The 23,784-nt window shown below is 46.5% G+C and overlaps 1 protein-coding gene across 1 annotated transcript; it reads right to left on the bottom strand.

Annotated features, from left to right (window-relative positions):
- Window positions 1–4,671: 4,671 nt before the first annotated feature.
- TGFB1 (transforming growth factor beta 1) lies at window positions 4,672–23,685 on the bottom strand. Its single transcript, XM_015824582.2, has 7 exons — window positions 23,289–23,685; window positions 13,443–13,606; window positions 12,664–12,793; window positions 11,768–11,845; window positions 8,196–8,352; window positions 6,859–7,015; window positions 4,672–4,946 (listed from the first exon to the last, which is right to left on the bottom strand). Exons 1-7 carry the CDS (start codon window positions 23,683–23,685, stop codon window positions 4,788–4,790), a joined length of 1,242 nt encoding a protein of 413 aa, XP_015680068.1. The 3' UTR covers window positions 4,672–4,787.
- Window positions 23,686–23,784: the final 99 nt, after the last annotated feature.

Raw genomic sequence — 23,784 nt, 5'->3', positions numbered from 1 at the left:
TTTCTGCCGTTTCCAATCTTGCAAACATCTTTTGTCGTTGTGGGCAACTTGTTACTCACACCACTTCCTGGCCAGCTGAGAGTAAAGCCTGTGCAAGCTAGGAAGAAGTCGTGTCATTTCCTCTCCCCGTGATCAACGACTTCTCCGTCTTTAAAAGCTTCTTTCCGGAAGTCTAGATTTACCTGCCGTCCACCCCCCTGTTGCAACAGGCCAGATGTTTTTTTCCCGTCAGGGAAAAACTTGACCCAAAACTTCCTTCTCTCTCTTTCTTAAAATGAAAAGAAAAAGCCGAAGGGGTTGGAATAGAATCACAAGAGTTGAAAGGGACCTTGAAGGTCATCTAGTCCAACCTCTTGCTCAGGCAGGAAACACTATATACCCTTTCGGACAAACGGTGGTCCAGTCTCTTTTTAAAGACTTCAAGTTGTTGACGGAGGTTGCCGGATCTGAGGAGGTCAGATGTTGGGGTACGCCTTTCGTCACAAAACGAGCGTTGATGTCGGCACATGGCACCGATCGATCGATTTTTATTGATTAATTTATTATGCCGTCCATCTCTCCTACAAGGTCAGGGGTACGCAACCTTGGCTCTTTTAGGACTCGCGGACTTCAACTCCCAGAATTCCTGAGCCAGCATGAGGGAACTATGGCCCCCTCATGACTTGTGGACTTCAATTCCCAGAATTCCTGAGCCAGCATGGCTCAGCATGGCAACCTCTCCTTTTCCCCTCAGCATGGCTGGCTCAGGAATTCTGGGAGTTGAAGTCCACGAGTCATAAAAGAGCCAAGGTTGCCTACCCTGGCCTAGGCTTGTATTTCTCAACCTTGGCCACTCGGAGATGGGTGGACTTCAACTCCCAGAATTCCTGAGCCAGCAGGGCTCAGCTTGGAAACCTCTCCTTTTTCCCTCAGCATGGCTGGCTCAGGAATTCTGGGTATTGAAGTCCACAAGTCACAAAAGAGCCAAGGTTGCCTACCCCTGATCTAAATGATGGTTCTTCTCTCCCTCCCAACTCTTTAAAATTGTCTTGTTCAGGGATTCAACCGTGCCAAAGTTGTGCAGGCCACTTGAAAGCCCCTGAAAGTGCTTTTTTTTACACACACACACAAAGAGAGAGAGAGAGAGAGAGAGAGAGAGAGAGAGAGAGAGAGAGAGAGAGAAACACACATCTCTGCCATCTGTCCGTCAGAATAAAAATTGGAATTATCTTTTCGTTTTTCTCTCTCTTCTCCCCTGCAGCCTGCAGAGGAAGAAAGCCGGGCTATTTTGGGGTTCCAACATAATTGTGGAGGCTGTTTGTTTTGGTTGGGATGCAGTGCTGTGTTATTCTTTCGCATGCTGAGCGCCTCTTCCACAATAGAGGCGCTCCTGGTCGGCTGCTGTTTTCGTCGGAGGAGCCAGATGTGCCTGGGAATTTGTTCCGCCTCTCGGAGCGTTGCTTACGAGTCTCACAATCTGATCAGGAAATGCATTTATAGGGAGCGGAAAAACCGCTCTCGGCTGTTAGGATGATTGTTATTAATCTCCCCGGGGCTGTTTGAAAAGGCTGTTATCTCAAGCCCTCATCCAGCAGCGCAAAGCCGAACCAAATAATGCAAAAACTATATTTTTTTTGGAGTGGATGCATTTTGTGATTGGTTAAATTTGGATCCTGTCTCGACTCAAGGCATTGAACTCAACACTTCTTTCCCTCCTGACAATAACAACAAGCCCTCTCTGAGGCAGGCATGGGTCCATTCACACAAGGCCAGTGGTGGGATTCAGATGGTTCGCACTACTTCAGCAGAACCGGTAACTAATTTTTGGTTGCCCAGGCCCAGAATAGACTTCCAGAAGCGGCATCCATTGCAGAGAACCGGTTGTTCACCTATTTGAATCCCACCACTGATCATATCTATCTATCTATCTATCTATCTCTATCTATCTATCTATCTATCATCTATCTATCTATCTATCTATCTATCTATCTATCTATCTATCTATCTATCTATCTATCTATCTATCTATCTATCTATCCATCCATCTATCCATCCATCCATCCATCCATCCATCCATCCATCCATCCATCCAGTGGTAGGATTCAGCCGGTTCGCACCACTTCGGCAGAACCGGTAGCTATTTTTTTTGTTGCCCAGGCCCAGAATGGACTTCCGGAAGTGGCATTCACACAGAGAACCGGTTGTTCACCTATTTGAATCCCACCACTGCCCAAGGCCTGTAACCCAGTTGACCCATTAGTCCATTTTATTGATTGGCCTGCTACTCTTGAGTCATAAACGTCACAACTGGGCTCACTTCAAGGCCCTGGGCCACTTGCAGACATTGCGGTCGTAAGTTGGGGACTACCCCATTTATAATGTGGATTTATATGCAGCCACCTGAGAAAACAGATTCCATGGATTTTTAAAACAGTGCAACACCCCAAACTCAGTCAGCAGGCCTGTTCTGATAACATCTTAATCTGTTGGAAATTAAACCATGTTCCTGCTACAATGAGATCCTAAACAAAACAAACCAGTTGGATTCCTACAACGTCCACTAAACATCCCCAAAAAATCATCACCAGGGTCAAAACTGACCCACTATTATTACTTATCCTTCTTATTATCTTCTTTAGTCCCTTACTCTTCTTGGTACCATTATTATTATTATTATTATTATTATTATTATTATTATTATTATTATTATTATTATTATTATTATTCATTGCAGTCAGCCAGATGTTCAGACTGGATTTGGCATTTTTGTCTACCTATGGAGTCCTTACCAAGGACCTGGGATAGGCAGGTGTGGATGATTGAATTGATGGTATTACAGATCTCGTCACAGGATGGAAGCTGTTCCTAGTAAGGCTGCCTTTTGCAATTGACTGCTGGCGAATTTGTCAATGCCAGTGGTGTCCAAGTGACAATTTGTTATCAAAAGGCAGCCTTACTTGGAACAGCTTCCATCCTGCAACGATGATAATGATGATGATGATGATGATGACGATTCTGTTGCTTTGCATGTACACTGAGAGCTGCCCCACTGGAGACAAAATTCCTTCTGTGTCTAATCACACAAATAAAGCATTCAAAGCTGCTTAGCATGGACTTCTGCAGATGGGGGTTAAGATCCTCACTTTTTTTAACACCCTCCCCCCCCCCCTTCCCGGGTATCCCTACCAAATTACTGTACTGGGCTAATGCCCGGCCCAGGTTTGTCCCTGATCTAGTTCAGGATAAATGCAGATCTTTCCTTTACCAGGTTGCGTGTAAAACAAGCCACCAAGTGAAGCCACAATATGGTTTTATTGGTTTGGAAATTGCACGTTACATAAATACAGCCATTTATCAATGCACGTTTAGGGTTGAGCGCTTGTGCGAACCCGCCCAGCTTGCGGTGTCTGAATTTACTGCCGATATCAGGTCATCCTCGACTTACGACAGTTCATTTAGTGACCGTTCGAAGTTACAACGGCACTGGAAAAAGGGACTTGTGACATTTTTCACACTTGCGACCGTTGAGGCGTCCCCATGGTCGCCTGATTTACATTTTGGATACTGGACAACTGGCTCATATTTATGACGGTCACTGTGTCCCGGGGGGGTGTCATGTGATCCCCTTTTGCGACCTTCTGGCCAGCCAAGTCAATGGGGGGGGGAGCCAGATTCGTTTAACAACCGCAGTGATTGGCTTAACAAAAGAGGTTATAAAATGGGGCGCGACTCACCGAACAACTTGCTTAGCAATGGAAATTGTGGCCGTAAAGTTGAGGACCACCCGTATTTCCTTCCACAGCTGGAACAGCCCAATCCACCCTGCCTTTTCATGGTTATCCCAGCACTGTATGAACCCCAAAGAGCCCCCCACCCTTTTTCCCCACCCACCCCTCCAATTTCTCCTCCAGCATCTTCCAACAACTGGGAAGTGGGGCCAACAGAACCATAAGATAGGAAGAAGAGTCATTCACCCCATCCAGTTTTGGGTTTTTTTCAAGAGCGAGATCCGAACATTGTCCAAATGGCCGCATCTGCGTGCCGCGAGACAGAGTCTAAAGCAGAGTTTATCCGGTCTTGGGAACGTCTTCCCTTCCCCACAAGGTCCAAAAGCAGTAAATCGGGCATCGTCCAGCGACTCAAGAACCCCCCCCCCCAAAGTTTGGGCATTTGGAGAACATTCCCCCTGGATCTTCTGAACTGGACAATTCCAGACTCTGTTCCAAAGTCAACACACGGCAGCCCTTCAGCGGCTTTATCCCTTGTTTACAATTCTTGAACCCCGATCAAATTTTAATTTAGTTCTTTCTTTGTTGCTGTCTTGCAGCAAATTGCTTCCTCCCACTTCTCTTAGCAAAAAGAGTGGATTCTTCTTCCCGGCCTGTTCTTGGTGGTGGATCCGTGTCTCTCTTCTTCCTCCTCCTCCTCCTCCTTCTTCTTCCTCTCTCTCTCTCTCTCTCTAGAGAAAGTCCTCTCCACCACCGAAGCCCAATAATTAAAAATAAAAATAAAAGAATCCTCACCTCCCCCCCAAAAACATAAATTTACCAAATAAAATAATAATAATAATATTAATAACAATATAAGTTGGTTTTTTTAAAAAAAAAAAAAAGAGAGAGAGAGAGAGAGAGAGAGAAAGAAAAAAAAATGCCTTTTTCGAGAAGACGAAAAGAAAAAGATGGGGAAAAAAGGCAGAAGGGAAAACGAAGCCGACGTCCTCACAGTCCTGACTCCGTCCCCAGAGGGATCTTTCAGACGTTCCAAACTGTCCCGAACGGCAATCCCAAGTCCGCCACCGATCCTATTTCTCAGCTACACCGGCAGGATTTGACAATCATGTTGGAAAGTTGTTCTACTTTGGCTTGTCGCCCGACGTAGTAAATGATGCCCAGCGGCTCCAGCTCGTCGGGGACACAACAGGGTGCGGCTGAGGCCGAGGGATTGTGCAGGTTGTAGAGAGCGAGGACCTATGCGGAGGAGACAAGAACAGCCTGCTTAGAGATGCAAGATTTCACAGTAAGGCCACACGCCTGGAATACGGCGTCCAGTGTTGGTCACCACATCACAAAAAAAGCTGTTGAGACTTTGGAAGAAGTATGAAGAAGAGCAAGGAGAGAAACAACCTGGAACTAATCAGAGAGAGAAGCAACCTGGAACTAAGGAGAAATTTCCTGACGGAACAATTAATCAGTGGAACGGCTTGCCACTAGAAATTGTGGGTGCTCCAACACTGGAAGTTTTTAAGGAGGGACTGGACAACCAATTGTCTGAAATGCTATAGGATTTTCTGCCTGAGCAGGGGGTTGGACTTGATGACCTCCAAGGTCCCTTCCAACTCTGTTTATTTTATTCTATTCTATTCTATTCTATTCTATTCTATTCCTCCATTCCATTATTCTATTCTATTCTATTCTATTCTATTCTATTCTATTCTATTCTATTCTATTCTATTCCATTATTCTATTCTATTCTATTCTATTCTATTTTATTCTATTCTATTCTATTCTATTCCTCCATTCCATTATTCTATTCTATTCTACAATTCTATTCTATTCTATTCTATTCTATTCTATTCTATTCTATTCTATTCTATTCTATATTCTATTCATCAGATGATCGAATATCTTCCCCAAGTGACACAATTGTGCAAAACTTTTAATTGGAAAGTCTGTTTTATCCTCCTCTTGTTTTTTCTCCTACTCTAATAACCAGTGGTTGTGTTCCTGTCTTTTATTGTACTCTTTTTAGGGTTAAAGCTGGTCAAACACCATAATAAAGAGATGGGATTGGATTGGATAGTTTAGCCATCCAAACAAAGCCTTCAGCACAGGTCTGGGCCACCCACATCTTTCTTCCCTACCATCTTGAACCCAACAGGCCATCAATCTTGGCTGGTCGAATGCCAGTGCCTTATGCAACGTTTAGCTCATGACTTCTTCGGAGGGAGGTGCCAGGCTGCAAACCAACCGCAGGGTGGCTGGGTGCCCTGTTTTTTCATCCAAAGCCAGGAAATTAATTATCCTTCCTCCTCTATCAAAACAACCCAAGTAGAGAACCAGGGGTGTCCACAGAGCAGGGTCATTAAACTCCTAAAAAACCAATAAGGGCTTGACCGTTCCATAACCTGCAAATATAGTTTGAAGTTTAAAAAAGTTGGGCCTGCTTCACAAGGGATCGGGAATTAGTATTCTTTGCAATATACTTATCAATATTCAACTAAGGGGGAGATGATATATGTATATAGGTAGTCCTCGACTTAACGACCACAATTGAGCCCAAAATTTCTGTTGTTCAGTGAGACGTTTGTCAAGTGAGTTTTACGATCTTCCTTGTTAAACAAATCACCGCAGCGGATAAGTTAGCAACCCGGTTGTTAAGTGAATCTGGCTTCTCCTATTGACTTGGCTAGTCAGAGGATCACAAAAGGGGATCACATGATCCCGGGACACTGCGGCCGTCATAAATATGAGTCAGTTGCCACACGTCTGAATTTTGATCACGTGACCACGGGGATGCTGCAACGGTCGTAAGGGTGAAAAACGGTCATAAGGTCCTTTTCCCAGGGCCCTTGTAACTTTCAACGGTCACTAAATGAACTGTCATGAGTTCAGGACTATGTGCCTCTTTTAAAAAAAAAAAAAATACACATTTTTAATATGCGGTTTATTTTTTGTTTTCGTAATAAAAAAAATAATTCCCCCTTTTTTTGGAGTTTTGTGTAAATACAAATAAAAAAGTTGAAAAGCAAAAAAAAAATAATTAGTATTTAAAAAAAATCAACCAGGGTGTTGAGGGGACCGTCTCAGGCTGCCATCTTGACTTTTTTGACCACATTGGCCAGACAGCCCTGAGGGAAATGGGGAAACTGCTTTCCTTTACCTTGCTGTATTGAGTGTCTGAGCTCCAGAGATAGGGACAAGGCCCCATGCAGAAATTGGCGTAGTAGCCTTTGGGTTCGTGGATCCACTTCCATTTTAAATCTTTTCGGAAGTCGATGTAGAAACGGCGTACGCAGCAATTCTTCGCTTCCGGTGATCTAGGAAAAAGGAGCCATAAAAATGCCAATATAATATAATATAATAGAGTAGAGTAGAGTAGAGTAGAGTACTATAGAGTATAGAGGAGTATAGTATAGTATAGTATAGTATAGTATAGTATAGTATAGTATAGTATAGTATAGTACAGTACAGTACAGTACAGTACAGTACAGTACAGTATAATTATATAATATAATATAATATAATATAATATAATATAATGCAACATAATATAACATAGTATAGTATAATTATAACATAACATAACATAATGGAACAGAAATATAAGGGAATGGAATGGAACGGAACGGAATGGAACAGAAATATAATGTAATGGAACGGAACGGAATGGAACAGAAATATAATATAATGTAATGGAACAGAACAGAACGGAACGAAATGGAACAGAAATATAATATAATGTAATGGAACGGAATGGAACAGAAATATATAATATAATGGAACGGAACGGAATGGAACAGAAATATAATATAATGTAATGGAACAGAACAGAACGGAACGAAATGGAACAGAAATATAATATAATGTAATGGAACAGAACGGAACGGAACGGAATGGAACAGAAATATAATGTAATGGAACGGAACAGAATGGAACAGAATTACTTTGCTTGGCCAAGTGTGATTAGGCCCACAAGGAATTTACTGCAGAAGCTCTCAGTGTACATGCAAAACAACAGAGTAATAATAATCATAATAAAGATATCAATAAGAGAAGGGAGTGGAAAAGATGAGAAGGGTAATAATAGTAATACAGCCATACTACATGGGTAAATATACTTAGACATAAGATAGTACTTTGAGAGGTGTTCAGCGGACTGATGGCCCAAGGGAAAAAACTGTCTCTGTGTCTCATATATTTATTTGATTGATTGATGGATCAATAAACTTGATCTATCAATCAAGTTTTAAAACAGCTGATGGTGGGAAGCACCCAGCCTAGCAGGGAGAAGGGGTCAAGCACAAAGCTAGCCTGGAGTCTATGCGCAAGCGGAAAAGGGCTAGAAAAGACCCTCCCAAAGTTCCTTGGAGGCTTATCTATTCGGTGACTGCCAGTCTGGGGAGATTCCTGTATTAGAGGCAGAACGTAATAAAGTAAAAAAAAAACCTCAGAATCTGCTTGTCTGGGTCTGGCTGTTCACCCCTGACAGCGACTTACTGACTGCTGCAGAACTCTGCATCCGGAGCGGCCCGTTTTCTCCGCTTGTGACTTGAGGAATCAGCTCGTTCCGGAGTGGTGGCCATGATCAGCAGGTACGGCCGCTGCTTTGTGTCCAGACTTAATGGACCCTGGTCCCCTCGTTTGACGGTGATGCCTGCAAAGGAAAGTGGCGTCACTGACTTGCATTCTCCGCAAAGTGACACGGGAGGCTCCGTTGAATTTGGGAATCTGTTGCGACTTTCCTCAAAACGCAGCTGGAAAACCGCTCTAAATTTTACCGCGGATGCATCAGGAGGGAAGGAAGAATCCAAATTACAGGTAGTCCTCAACTTTCAACAGAACAGAACAGAATAGGAAATAATAATAGAGTAGAGTAGAGTAGAGTAGAGTAGAGTAGAAGAATAGAATAGAATAGAATAGAATAGAATAGAAGAATAGAATAATTGGAAGGGACCTTGGAGGTCATCTAGTCCAACCCCCTGCTCAGGCAGGAAAACCTATACCAGTGATGGCAAGCCTTTTAGAGACCGAGTGCCCAAACTGCAACCCCAAACCCACTTATGCTTGGTCGGGTGCCGGGTGGGTGTGGCCAATTGGCTGGGCGTGGCCCATTGGGTGGGCGTGGCTGCGGTAGTAACAGCAGACTGGGTGGGACTAAAAAGTTCAATCAATCAATTCCAACTTTGCAAGATCTTTTTTTTCCCCGCGAGAAGTTGAAATTGATTAATTGATTGAACCTTTTTTTTTTTTGCACATGGCGGCAGAGGCCTAAAGTGAAAAAGTTTTATAAAACCCAGCTGAAGGGCTAGGACTGGGGCGACAGCGCGCGTGCCCACAGAGAGGGCTCTGAGTGCCGCCTCTGGCACCCGTGCCATAGGTTCGCCACCACTGACCTATACCATTTCAGACAAATGGCTGTCCAGTCTCTTCTTAAAAACTTCCAGTGTTGGAGCATTCACTGCTTCTGGAGGCAGGTGGTTCCACTGGTTAATTGTTCTAACTATCAGGAAACTTCTCCTTAGTTCTAGGTTGCTTCTCTCTTTGGTTAGTTTCCATCTGTTGCTTCTTGTCCTGCCTTCAGGTGCTTTGGAGAATAGCTTGACTCCCTCTTCTTTGGGGCAGCCCCTGAGATATTGGAACCCTGCTATCATGTCCCCCCTCGTCCTTGAGTGTCCATGCCCAAATAAATCCAATTAAACGGGAGAACACCCTTTAATAATATGACATGTAGCTCTTGATTTACGACTGTAATTGAGCCCAGAATTATAGTTATAAGTCATGCCTGGCGGAGATGGTGGCTGATTTTGTGAGCTTGTTTTGAAGTTGCGTTAAGTGAATCCATTGTCCCCAATGGGCCTTTCTTTGCCGGCAACTGGAAGTAAAAGCCAGTTTCCAACCCAAAAAAGGATATAAATTGTGGTCACATAACTGGGGAGGGGGGTGTCATTGGAACGTCAAATCTGGGTCGTAAGACATTTCTCGGGAGGTCCGTCGTCATTTTGAACAGTCACTAAGCTATTGGTCATAAGTTAAGGTCTATCTGTAATATAGTACAGTGTTTTCTCAATCCTGACAACTTTAAGACTGGCTGGGGAATTCTGGGAGTTGAAGTCCACCCGTCTTAAAGTCGCCAAGTTTGAGAAGCAAAGAGAAAGAAGGGAGGTAGCTTCCGATATTCACAAGTGACTCCTCCATCATTTTGACCATCCTCTGACCAAAGCTTTCCTCTTAACTCATTACTCATACATTCTGAGCATCCGAGCACATGACGCAAGGTTGGCAGACAAATAAAAGAAGCTTAATTTTCTTTTCTCTCGCCCTCTTCTCCTCTCTCCCCCCCCCACCATCACCCCGGGAGCAGAAGGCCAGTAATTCCTTGCCCAAAAAAAATCTGACCGAGGCTTTTGTAGGGAAGGAGAAATTGGTGCGCTCACCCAAAGGTGCTTCTGTTCTAATTTGGGAGGAAGTTTAGGAAGAAATAACGGTGCTAGGTGTGTTTTGGCGGCAAAATTCTTAAGAAGGGTGTATGCCTGGCAAGCAGGACCCCTCCAGTGGACTCTGCACATGGCCCCGTCCTGATGGCCAGTGTCCCCTGCAGAATTTCAGTCACCATGATACAAAAAAGAGGTTGAGACTCTAGAAAGAGGGCAGAGAAGAGCACCAAAGATGATCAGGGGACCGGAGGCTAAAACATACATGAAGGAAGGTTGCAGGAATTGGGTATGTCTACTGTAGTCCAGGGGTAGGCAACCTTTTATGACTCGTGGACTTCAACTCCCAGAATTCCTGAGCCAGCCGTGCTGAGGGGAAAGGGAGAGGTTTCCAAGCTGAGCCACGCTGACTCAGGAATTCTGGGAGTTGAAGTCCAGCCATCTCTGAGTGGCCAAGGTTGAGAAATACAGGCCTAGACCAGGGGTAGGCAACCTTGGCTCTTTTATGAGTCGTGGACTTCAACTCCCAGAATTCCTGAGCCAGCATGGTCTCCCTTTCCCCTCAGCATGGCTGGCTCAGGAATTCTGGGGGTTGAAGTCCACAAGTCTTAAAGTTGCCAAGGTTGAGGACCCCTGAAGTAGATGGTTGAGAAGCTCCATAGACATTTGAGGGGCTGTCACAGAGAAGAGGTGGGGGGTCAAGCTATTCCCCAAAGCCCCTGAAGGCAGGACAAGAAGCAACGGATGGAAACTAACCAAGGAGAGAAGCAACCTAGAACTAAGGAGAAACTTCCTGACAGTGAGAACAATTAACCAGTGGAACAACCTGCCTCCAGAAGCCGTGAATGCTCCAACATTAAGAAAAGACTGGACAGCCATTTGTCTGAAATTGTATAGGGTCTCCTCCTTGAGCAGGGGGTTGGACTAGAAGACCTCCAAGGTCCCTTCCAGCTCCGTTATACTGTTACTTTCTTTTAGTTGACATAAGTCAACTAAAATTGTGTGCACAATTTTCAGCAATCCTGTGGAGGAGAGTCTTAGCAGGCTGTATCTCATGGATGTATGTGTGTGAGAGAGAGACACACACACACACACACAGAGACACAGACAAACAACTGAGTCCCTGGGCTTGGCCCAGCTCACATACACATTACCCTCTGCCAGCCCCCCACCTTCGCCCCCAAACACTCTGGCTGAAAGAACGGCAGGCATCAGAAGAAGGAAGCCTGGCTCAGCCAGATTCCCGGAACAAAATCTGACTGTGTGACTTGCAATTGTCACTTCTTGAGTGTAAAGTTGTGTAGGCAGCGGAGATGTGCGAAAGGGGGTCACCGGGGGAGGGGGGGGAGACAGATGAGGCCTCTAGTCAGGACCTGGGTCTCGACTCCCCCACTAGGGTGACAGCCAAAGATTTATCTTCTGAATGCTGGGATTTTCTCTCTCTCTCTCTCTCTCTCTTCAATTCCCTGCAAATTATCCTGGGGCAGGGACTACTGGGGTCTCCCCAGAGATTCTAGCCCACAGGGGTGTATGGGAGCTACAGCCATTATTTAGATAACTTAATAAGCAATGGGGTCAAATGAGATCTTGGCCAGGGGCCGACCCCACCCAGCCCACTCCCCTTTGCCCAGCTCTTACCTTCGATTTTTATCGCTAGATCATTTCGTTCGCCATCACAGGAACAATGAGTGCCAAGTCGAAATCTTCCCAGCTCGTCTGAAAGACATACATTAGGACTGGGGGGTCAGAATTGGTGGTCTCCCTAAAGCCAGCAAGCTGTTTCAGAGAAGCTTGGCGGACTTCAACTCCCAGAATTCCTCCAGCCAGCATGCTTTCTTAATAGAATAGAGCTGGAAGGGACCTTGGAGGTCTTCTAGTCCAGCCCCCCACTTAAGCAGGAGAACCTATATCATCTCAGACAAGTGACTGTCTAGCCCAGGGGTAGTCAACCTTGGCTCTTTTATGACTGGTGGACTTCAACTCCCAGAATTCCTGAGCCAGCCGTGCTGAGGGGAAAGGGAGAGGTTTTCATAGCTGGCTCAGGAATTCTGGGAGTTGAAGTCCACCAGTCATAAAAGAGCCAAGGTTGACTACCCCTGGGCTAGCCTCTTCTTCAAAATCTCCAGTGATGGCGTTCCCAGAATTCCCCAGCCATCATACTTTAAGATGCGTGGACTGCAACTCCCACAATTCCCAGCCAGCATGCTTTAAGATGCGTGGACTTCAACTCCCACAATTAGCACTTTTTAAGATGGGTGGACTTCAACTCCCACAATTCCCAGCCAGCGTGCTTTAAGATGGGTGGACTTCAACTCCCACAATTCCGCAGCCAGCACATTTTAAGACGCGTGGACTTCAACTCCCAGAATTCATCAGAATTCACCAGAATTCTGGGAATTAAAGTCCACCCATCTCAAAGCTGCTAGGTCTGAGCAACCCTACCTTATTTGCAGGCAGGTGTCTGAAAATTTAGTCTACAAAGGAGAGCAAGTCCCCAGGGCCACCCCAGGTCACGCACCCTCCTTACACCCTACCTCTACTTGCGAGCCACAACCGGAGGACGTTGGTGACGTCGAAGGACAGCCATTCTTTTTCGCTCTTCATCTTCACCGACAGCCCTTGCAGGTAGTACCAAGTGGAGTCATTCCCAGAGTGGGCTTTTTGCTAAGGAGAGACGGACAAGACAGAATGCATAAAGGAATAGCTTCTGTGCACATTTACCCAGCCAGACAAAACATCCTGCCTGGTTTCTCCTCCAGCTTTTGAGCTTTCGGTTTTAAAAGAAAAAGGTTCTAGTCCTCAAAGCATTTCGGTGCTATTTTTCTGCTATTGGGGCAGAACCAAGAGGCAAAGTTTCCTCTCCTCCCCCCCCAAAAGTGGTCCCTTTGGCAGTGTCATTTAACCTCGCCACAAAAAGAGAAACAGTCGGTGGTGCAAGTGAGGTTGGCAATAACATTTCACACTAGAAGAAATTTAACGAGGTTTCGTTTTTCCTTTTCCTTACCGTTACAGCAGGAGTGTCCAACCTTGGCAACTTTTAAGGCCTGTGGAATTCTGGGAATTGAATCCCACACATCTTAAAAGTTACCAAGGTTGGACATCCCTGAATTAGAGAGATCTCCTTTCGGTTCTGTCGGAACCTCGAACGGTCACTAAACGAATGGTTGGCATCAAAGACGACCTGTGTTCTGGGAACGGTTGAGGAGGCGCTGTCTTCACCCTCTTTCTCCCACACAAACTAGCTAAGCTTTGCTGTCTCTGGAATGCAGCCCCTCCCTTCTGGGAATCCAGACTACGTTCCACCCCATCCTACCTGGTAAAGCTCCATTCGCTGCTCTTGTCCGTTCCCAGAGGCGTGCATCCTCAGCTCTGCACGGTACAGCAAGTTGGGGTCGCTAAGGACCTGCCGGATTGGTCCGATTTCGAATCCAAAGTAGACGTTTTGGTCATCCTTCTTGTACTGGTCACCGTAGCTTGCTGAGACAGGAGAGAGGAAGCAGAGCAGGAGTTTAGCCGAAGGTCTTCCCGCCTTGGCCACTTTGAGATGAATGGACTGCAGGGTCCAGAATTCCCCAGCCAGCGTGGGAATTCTGGGAGTTGACGCCCACCCATTTTGAAGCAGGCTAGTTGGGGAATTCTGGGGTTCACCCATTATAAGTTTCATTAGTGTTTTAGAGTTGGTAACTTTTAAGGCTTGCGGATTTCAACGTGACGGCTGAGGAATTCTGGGAGTTGAAGTCCACAAGTCTTTAAAGTTGACAAGTTTGGACACCCCTGGTTTAGAGAAAGAGAAAACTACCCATCGGTGTTCAGAGATCGGTAGAACTACATCTTCCAGCCATCTCAGCCAGGAGGGAAAGGAACAACTACACTGGGGCATTCTGGGAGTTGAAGTCTATACATCTTCAAGTGACTCAGGTTGAAAAATTCTGTCTTAAACTCAGCAAGGGTCAAATTCTTTTATTCAGCCTCACAATAGTGCAGCCAGGAGCTTATCCTGAGAAAAAGACCATCATGGTCCAATTCACACAAGCTTCTAAACCAGGGGTCTCCAAACTTGGCAGCTTTAAGACTTGTGGACGACTTCAATTCCCAGAATTCCTCAGCCAGCACAGTCCACAAGTCTTAAAGCCGCCAAGTTTGGAGACCCCTGTTCTAAACCCAGGTTAACAAACCACAATGGCTCCGTTCATACGACAAGCAACATTCAAACGAGAACTAATGTCTGGCCTAAGGTGATGGTCTTGCCGAGTTTATTAACCAAATTTAAATTACAGGTAGTTCCCCCACTTACGACCCCAATCGAGTCCAACACTTCTGTTGCTAAGTGAGACAGTTTTGCCTCATTTTATGACCTTTCTTGCCACAGCTGTTAAGTGAATCACTGCAGCTGTGTAATGAGTAACGCAATCGCTTAGCAAATCTGGCTTTCTCATTGATTTTGCTCATTGCAAAAGGGGGTCACATGACTCCGGGACGCTGCAACCGTCATAACTACGAGTCAGTTGCCCTGAATGTGTGACCGTGAGGATGCTGCAACCTTTATAAGTGTGAAAAGCAGTCATAAGTCACTTTTTTTTTTTCAGTGTCGTCGTAACTTCAAATGGTTACTCAAGAAGATTCATCATCTCCAACTCCCTTTTAAGCCAGCTCATCAGAATCAGCAAATCAATCCACAGGTTTTGTATTCAAGATCTGAGCCCAGCTCTTTGGATCAGGCCCAGCTGTATGACCTTTGGGAGTCAGTTGTTTTTGGAAGACTAACTCATCCCACCATCCATCCAGGCAAACCAGCCCAACCGGGTTTTTTTGGCCCGTATGACTTCGTCACAGCGTCTATTTTGGCTACAGGAAGAGGCTATTTTTAAAGTTTTTCTCTTCCTTGTGAGATCAAAGGAGCTTTGACTTTGGTCAAACAGACAGAGATCATGGGTTTGTTTGTTTTTTTTTCAGTTTCTCTCCAAGTCTCCAACCACAGCATTAAGGATTGTTCGGGTTTTTTCCGGGTTTTTTTCTTTTTTCAAAAATATGTACTGTCTTCCGTTGCAAACAAACAGGACACAGCAATTTGGAGAAAACAAAGATAGAATCCAAGGAGAGGAAATTGGAAGGAAGAAAGGAAGAAAAACTTCAGAGGAGGAAAAACAAAATATGTTGTATTTCTAATAAAAGAGAAGAGAGCAAGTATACGAGAGGGAGAGAGAAAGAGAGAGAGAGAGAGAGGATAAAGAAAAGAGAAAAAAGGAAAAAGAAAGAAGATAGAAAGAATATAAAGAAAAAGAAAAGAAGGAAAGAAAGAATATAAAGAAAAAGAAGAAGAAAAAGAAGGAAAGAAAGAAGATAAAGAAAAAAGAAAGAGAAAAGGAAAAAAGAAAGAAGATAGAGAAAAAGAAAGAAAAAGAAAGGAAAGAAGGAAGAAAGCAAGAAAGAAGGAAGGAAGGAAGGAAGAAAAAGAAAGAAAGAAAAAAAGAAAAGAAAGAGGGAGGGAGGGAGATATAGAAAGGGAGAAAGAAAGAAAAAGTAAGGAAGGAAAAGAAAGAAAGAAAGAAAGAAAGAAAGGGAGGGAGGGAGGGAAGGAGAGAGATAGAAAGGAAGGAAGGAAGGAAGAGAAAGAAAGAAAGAGGGAGGGAGGGAGGGAGATAGAAAGGGAGAAAGAAAGAAAAAGGAAGGAGGGAGGGAAGGAAAAAAGAAAGAAATAGAGAGAAGAAAGGAAGAAAAAGAAAAAAGGAAGAAAGAAAGAAAAAAAGGGAAGGAGAGATAGAAAGAGAAAGAAAGAAAAAGAAAGGAAGGAAGAGAAAGAAAGAAAGAAAGGGAGGGAGATAGAAAGGGAGAAAGAAAGAAAAAGGAAGGAGGGAGGGAAGGAAGGAAGAAAGAAAGAAAAAAGAAAGAAAGAAAAGAAAGAAAGAAGGAAAGAAAGAAAGAAAGAAAGAAAGAAAGAAAGAAAGAAAGAAAGAAAAAGGCATTCCCCAGGTTGCCAACTAACCTAAGGAGATTGGCTTTGTCTGCTCTTCTGCCCTCCATCTGCAGAAAGCAGCCAATGTAAACTTGCAGAAGTGTGAACTTAACCAACCAGCCCAGGAAGAACTGGCGAAAAACAAAAATCACATTTTTCCAGAGAGCGTCCTTTGAGCTCCCATGAAATCACACAGTGTTTTCCCTTCCAGATGTTGGGAGTCTGACTCAGCCGTGGGGTCATCTCTGAAGTTGCCAGATATATTTTTTTTTCCCCTCGCCCAGCCACAGCTGCCTCGGTTGCAAAGAGCTGCTCTGGGTCCTGCACCCCTTTAAAACCGGGGTCCCCAAACCGGGCAACTTTAAGACTTGCGGACTTCAACTCCCAGAATTCCTCAGCCTGAGGAATTCTGGGAGTTGAAGTCCGCAAATCTTAAAGTTGCCCGGTTTGGGGGGACCCCTCCTCAAAAAGCACCGAAGCCCTGGGGGGGGGGTGGGGGAGAAAGAGAAGCAGGAAAGTTGGCTTCCCCTGTCCACATCATCCCAGCCACCACCACCACTAGGGACCACTTCCCTATCGGTGGCATGACAGGAAAAATTGCCCCCCCCCCGGGTTTCCCACTTCCCCTCTTCGGAGTTTGGATGTGGTCATCCTTTTTTCATTGTTTCCAGATGACATGGCCGCGGGGAGGAGAGGGACGAGAGGGACCGCAATTTCTTGAGAAAAAAAAACAACAGAAAAAAGGCATTTTACAGCTGATGTTTTACAGCTGCAAAAAGGAAGATAAGGCGTAGGGCCTTATCAGCCAGGAGGAAATTCCCAAACTATTTTGGGACTTTCCAACATGACAAAGCCTAGAAATAAAACGAGGTGGAACCGGTTTGCCCTACTCTCTCCCCTAAATTAGAAGTCGAACTCGGTTCCCCGCTGACCTCAGTTTTCCTTGATCAGATCCCGAAAAGGGTTTCTAAAAAAGAAGACTTTGCGTTTAGTCTTACAACATGCTGGCTAGGGGATTCTGGGAGTTAACATCCATCCGATTGAAAGCGTGAGCTCTGGGGAATTCTGGGGGTTGAAGTCCATGCATCTTAAAGTCCATGCATCTTAAAAGCATGCTGGCTGGGGAATTCTGGGAGCTGAATTTCCACCCAACCAAAACATACAGTCTGGGGGATTCTGGGAGTTGAAGTCCACCCATCTTAAAGCAAGCTGCCTGGAGAATTCTGGGAGTTGAAACCAACCCATCTTAAAGCATGCTGCCTGGAGAATTCTGGGAGTTGAAGTCCACCCAACCAAAACATACAATCTGGGGGATTCTGGGAGTTGAAGTCCATCCATCTTAAAGCAAGCTGCCTGGGGGATTCTGGGAGTTGAAGTCCACATATCTTCAAGTTGCCAAGCTTTATGTGTGTTTTTTTTAAAAGCCCTCCCTTTTGGGGTACACACCGTCTTCTTACTTCAGTGTAAACCTCACTGGGGACGCAGGTATGAACTACCGGTACCATGACAGATATGACTCATTGTAGGCCTATTGCTCTCTCTGATCTAGCCCTGGATCTTCACTTCAGGGGGTTGGACTAGAAGACCTCCAGGGTCCCTTCCAACTCCTATTCTCCAAGGCACCTGAAGGCAGGACAAGAAGCAACGGATGGAAACTAATCTAGGAGAGAAACCAACCTAGAACTAAGGAGAAACTTCCTGACAGTGAGAACAATTAACCAGTGGAACAACCTGCCTCCAGAAGCGGTGAATGCTCCAACACTGGAAGTTTTTAAGAAGAGACTGGACAGCCATTTGTCCGAAATGGGATAGGGTTTCCTGCCTGAGCAGGGGGTTGGACTAGATGACCTCCAAGGTCCCTTCCAACTCTGTTATTCTAATTCTGTTCTGTTCTGTTCTTGTTTACCCCACAGAAATGACACCAGTGGCTGAGCCTTTGGATCTGGAAAGTCTCCCCTCGGCTTTGGGGCTGCTGTGGGAGGACAGAAAACGACCGGATGGGGCTTCTGAGGGAGAAGAACCTGAAGCCACAAGGGGAAGTTGGTTTAGGGACCAGGCGGGGGTCCTTATCCCCGAGAAGGGGCACAAGACATCCGTCTTTGGAACATCAGCTTATCAGCAGCCCCAAGGCTTTGCGAAGTCATGCTACCGGATGGGTTTGTGTCAGCTCTCCCCACAACGTGCGCTCCCCAACACACACACACACACACACACACACACACACACACACACACACACACACGGGGCTGGAGTCTTTGAGTCTCGCCTCTTGTGCGACTTCCCTCGTTCTCCCCTGGGTGACGGTAAACCACAGAAGCCACCCGGGGGCTTTTTCTGTGGAAAAGCACTCTGCACGCGCACCCAGGCGCCCTTCCTACTTTTGATGGCAGGGCTTCGGGCTTTCTGCATGGATGGGATGAATTGAGGATGCCGGGCAGTGCCAGTTAGGTAGGCTGGGTTGGCTGGCATGGTGTGAAACTGGCTACGATTTCATTGCACACGAACAGAGCTGGAAGGGGACCTTGGAGGTCATCTAGTCCAACCCCCAGCTCAGGCAGGAAACCCTACACCATTTTAGACAAGTGCTTGTCCAGGCTCTTCTTGAAAAACCTCCAGCGATGGAGCACCCAACAACTTCTGGAGGCAAGTCGTTCCACTGGTCAATCGTTCCAACTGTTAGGAAATTCCTCCTTCGTTCTGGATTGTTTTTCTCCTCCTTTAGTTTCCATCCGTTGCTTCTTCTCCTGCCTTCTCTTTGGAGAATAGCTTGACAGCCCCTCCCTCAAAGATTGGAAGACTGCCAGTTGTCATAAAGTGCCAGATCGAGGCCTTCAAATGTCAGAATCTTAATTTAATTTTTTTTTTTTTACCTTCCGCCTCTTCTGTCTTTTGCAAGATTGGGAAGGAAAATTTGCACGAGGAGCTTGGGAAAAAAAATAGGGGGGGGGGAATGGGCCCTCACACACAATCAGCAGGATAGGATGATCAAAGCCAGTGAACTAGGGTGGCTGAATTAACGGAGCCTCCAGGGGCAGAAGCAGTCTACCTCAGGCGACCAGCAAGCAATCCAAGAGAAACACGCTCTCCCAAGTGAGCATAAATGCAATTTGGCAACAAAACCGGACCATCTATTTGCCAAGTGGACTTGGCTCAGTTTATACAGGTGGTCCTCGGCTTACGGCCACAACGAGCCCCCAAATTTATGTTGCTAAGCCAGACAGTTGCTAAGTCAATTTTGCCCCAGATTATCACCTTTCTTGGCCCGCTTGCTAAGCGAACCGCCGCAGCTGTTTCAGTTAGTAACACGGCCGTTAAGCGAACCTGACTTGCCCGTTGACTTTGCTTGTTCAGACGGTCACAAAAGGGGACGATCACGTGAGCCTGGGACACCGCAACCGTCATAAATCCGAGTCAGTGGCCAAAACGTCTGAATTTTGATCAGTTTTGAGGATGCTGGAATGGTCATAAAGTGTGAAAAAGGATCGTAAGTCGTCGTTTTTCAGTGTTGCTGACACTTTGGTTGCTAAACGAACCGTCGTAAGTCAAGGACCACCTGTACTCAGGAGTCGAGCGATGGAGGTGAAGTGGATCGCACAAACAGCAAAAGAAAAAAAAGAAAATGGGTCCATTTTTCTCTTTTTTTGGCAGAAACCCGTCCAGGCCAAACCTCCTTTTGGGAGAATTTAAGCCCTACAGCACAACACACACCTACGGAAAAGTCTTCCTGTGCTTACGCAAACTTTTTCCCGGATTCCCGGGCTGGCTGGCACGTGCCGGGAAGCGGGGGGGGAGGCGATAGAGAATCCATCTTACCTTCTAGGAGACCACAAGAACTACGAAAGGTGCCACCCACGCCTGGAGGGGCCGTGGATTTGTTCAGGCGGCACGCCAGCCACACCCAGCAGGTAATTACACCTTGAACCAAGACGGAGTTGGCTGCAATCTGGGTGGGATCTGCGTCTTTTCGGCAGACTCTTGTCCCCCCCCTCCCCTCCCCTGTCTGTCATCTCCTCCCCGCTCAGTTCCAAGAAGTCCGGATGCTAATTTTTGCAGCCTGCGGGAAGTTTTATAGCCAAATATATGTTATTTTTTATACCCTTTCCATCTTCCCTTCAAAACACGAACAGAATCCACCACGGGACTGAGAATCCGTGTCTCCGGCGCGTAACGGACAGTCAAGCGGAAACTCAGCGAACCGACTCAAATTGACCCAATCCACATATCAAAGGATAAGGTCTGCAAATACAAACGGGGTTAGTTAAATGAGGTCTCCCAGAGGAACTGCATGTTCCCAACGGTAGACACCATAGACACATACACACAAAACAAGGCAAACACGCACCCCTCAAGGGTCACCCTAGAACCGGCTACATAGACGCTTCCACAGCAGGACAAGCGCCCCTTGTAAAACTCTGCAGGCTGTACCCCAATTTTTCTGCAGCTGCCCCGAAAGGCAATCTGTTTTGCTTTTAGGGATAAAAGATTTCTTCTTTCCTCGCAGGTGTCTGGATCGCATTTTTAATTTATTCCTGCAGGTTGGAAGCCCAAAATACTCTTCTGACAAGCTGGAGGAACTACATGCCCGACAGGGTGGCCACAAAACATGGCTTGCGAAGGTTGGCGACGGTAAACTCGGTGGCCAGCTTCTTTTTTGCCCTCACCTGCTCGGCTCCTGTGTTTTTTTTTTAGCTTCAGGCCCTGATAGAGGGCCAAATGCATCCTGGTTAATTCTCAAGGGCTGCTAAGGAGGAACCCTGCAGACAGGAGCACCAGAATTTGAAAATAGAAGCTGCCAGCTTTGGCCTGGCTTTGGTCCTCTGCATGTGTAAATCCGGAACGTTACAGGGTTTCCTGCTTGAAAAGGAGGGTTGGACTAGAGGACCTCCAAGTGTCCCTTCCAACTCTTATTCTGTCATTCAATTCGGCTTTTGGTCCGGGTAGTTCTTGACTTATAAGCACTCATTTAGTGACCATTTGAAGTTGCAACAGCACTGAAAAAAGGGACTATTTTCCACACTTATGACCGTTGCAACCTCCCCGGCGGTCACACGATCAAAATTCGGACGCTTGGCAACTGACTCACGTTTATGACGGTCGCAGCGTCCCGGGGTCAAGTGACCTTCTGACGAGCAAAGTCAACGGGGGAAGCCGGCTTCACTTAACAACCGGTGACGAACAACCGCAGTGATCCATTTACCGACCGTGGGAAGAAAGGATGTAAAATGGCGCAAAAGTCACTGAACGACCGCCTGGCTTAGGACAGGTTGGGCTCAGCGGCGGTCGTAAGCCGAGGACTTACCTGTGCAAGGGCCCAACGTCCTCACCACCACCGGAAGCAGCGGGACCTCAAGCCTGCCCAACCAACCTCGGTTTGCCCCCGCCACCGCTCCCCCCCCTCCGGGCGAAGCTGAGTTTGCAAAAATAGCCGGAGAAAAACACATCTGCTTCATTTACTTTGGTTCAGTAAAAGAGTTTCTACAAGTGTAGCATTGGAGGCAGGCGCGGGGAGGGGGGGAGAAATACCAAAGGGAGCCAAGAATTAAGGGAGAAGCATCAGGAGCTCGCCCCCCCCCACCCTTTTCTGAAAATAAGTTTTTTTGGGGGGGGGGGAAACACTTCCTCCTAAAACCACCGATTGCGCTTGCAGAAGTGAAACCGAGGCCCACTTTATTTTATTTTTTCCCCTTTGGAGAAAAGGGCCCAGGATTTAATCACAGCGTCCGGCAGACGCGATCAGGATAGTTTTTCTCTGCCAGCCACTTGCCTCTTTCCTCTACGCAGGTCACCTTTCTGAAAGTCAGCATCAGGGCGACCTGGGGATGCTTGTAAGGAAGGCCAGTGAAGGTGCCGGAAGCTGTTTCCGGTCTTTGGGATTTGTCTTTTGGGCAGAAACGGGCAGGATGGAGCGACGAGCAAGTCTGTGACGCTGCGAGGCAAAAGCCTCCCTAACATGTTTGGTGTGTGATATTGTGATGCAGGTACGAAAGGATAGAGTTTGCATTGGGATGTCAGGATACAGGTCTCCTGGCATCAGCTAGGTCATATGGGGTCAGAGAACTCCGTGTATTTGTATTCCATTCCATTCCATTCCATTATTTCTGTTCTGTTCTGTATTTCTATTCTATTCTATTCTATTCTATTCTATTCTATTCTATTCTATTCCATTCCATTCCATTCCATTCCATTCCATTCCATTATTTCTGTTCTGTTCTGTTCTATATTTCTATTCTATTCTATTCTAATTTCTTTTCTGTTCTGTTCTATTCTGTATTTCTATTCTATTATATTCCATTCCATTATTTCTATTCTATTCTATTCTATTCTATTCTATTCTATTCTATTCTATTCTATTCTATTCTATTCCATTCCATTCCATTCCATTCCATTCCATTATTTCTTTTCTGTTCTGTTCTGTTCTATTCTGTATTTCTATTCCATTCCATTGTACTGGGACACTGCGACCACCATAAATGGTCTGCTTCTCTGCTTCTCCCCCCCCTTTCCTTCTCCTCAGAATAATAGATCTAGAAGGGATCCTGGAGGTCATCTAGTCCAACCCCCTGCTCAGGCAGGAGACCCTTCTCTGCTTCTCCCCCCCACCCCTTCCTTCTCCTCAGAATAACAGAGTTGGGAGGGACCTTGGAGGTCTTCTAGTTCAACCCCCTGCTCAAGCAGGAGACCCTAGACCATTCCAGACAAGTGGCCATCCAGAAGATCCAGTGACGGTCTATGGCAGAGATCTCCAACCTTGGCAACTTTAAGACCTGTGGACTACAATTCCCAGAATTCCCCAGCCAGCTCTGCTGGCTGGGGAATTCTCGGATTTGAAGTCCACAAGTCTTAAAGTTGCCAAAGTCAGACGCCCCCTGCTCTATGCTTGGCGAAAGCTCCAGCATTTTAAAGCCTCTTTTCCGACTCACCCATTTGGAACAGTTTGTCAAAAGGGGCGCCCCCCAAAACTCCAGATCTCCTTCTAGAGGGCTGAGGAAGCCCCCAAACCCTGAGACCCGAAGCGGGTTGAGATCGTTCCTTCTCCTCCATCTCCATCAACAGAGGAAGCATCGTCTGCAGCCAGCGTCACAAACCAGCCCACTCACCAACCAACCAAGGGCCAATCTGCTCTGACTCCTAGCACCCCGGTGCCCCCTTTCACCGTGCCTGACCCCCCCCTCCCACACACCCATCCCATCCCCTGTCCGGACTCACGGTGGTTAACGGAGAGCATCGTGAAGCGGTGCACCTCCTTGGCGTAGTACTCTTCGTGGACGGTCTCCTGCGGTTCCTCGTCTGCCATTTCCCGGATCACCTCCAAGGTGCTGTTGTAGAGGGCCATCACCTCCTCCGACAGGACCTTCGGCTCGGAGTCTTCCACCTCGGGGGGCTTCGGGAACTTGAGTTTGCTCAGGATCTGACCCCGGATGGCCTCGATCCGCTTCCGTTTCATCAGGTCCATGTCCAGGGTCTTGCAAGTGGAGAAGGCCCAACTGGAGCAAAGCTGCTGGAGGACCACCAGGAGGAGGAGGAGCCAGCCCGTGGCCTGCTGCGAGACCCCCGGCGCCCCCAGGAAGCCCCAGGGCCTGTTGCCGCTCCTTGACCCCATCATGGTGGTGTTTCCTCTCGTCTTCTGCTGGCAGCTGGCAGCTGGCGGCTCAAAGCTTGTGAAAGTTCCTTCTCAAAACGATCTTCTCCCTTCTTCGTGGTC

Source organism: Protobothrops mucrosquamatus, unplaced genomic scaffold (genome assembly GCF_001527695.2).
Source record: "Protobothrops mucrosquamatus isolate PMUCROS unplaced genomic scaffold, P.Mucros_1.0 scaffold2283, whole genome shotgun sequence".
Classification (NCBI taxonomy): Eukaryota; Metazoa; Chordata; class Lepidosauria; order Squamata; family Viperidae; genus Protobothrops; species Protobothrops mucrosquamatus.
Note: the sequence above shows the minus strand (reverse complement) of the source record. Positions and strands in the feature narration are given on the sequence as shown.

Excerpts from the sequence above, each read along its gene's own strand:
- TGFB1 (XM_015824582.2), bottom strand. The coding sequence starts at position 23,685 with ATGATGGGGTCAAGGAGCGGCAACAGGCCCTGGGGCTTCCTGGGGGCG. Across the intron at positions 11,846-12,663 it reads GTTGTGGCTCGCAAGTAGAG|ACGAGCTGGGAAGATTTCGA; the intron begins GTAGGGTGTAAG and ends TATGTCTTTCAG. Across the intron at positions 7,016-8,195 it reads GCAGAGTTCTGCAGCAGTCA|ATCACCGGAAGCGAAGAATT; the intron begins GTAAGTCGCTGT and ends CCTTTTTCCTAG.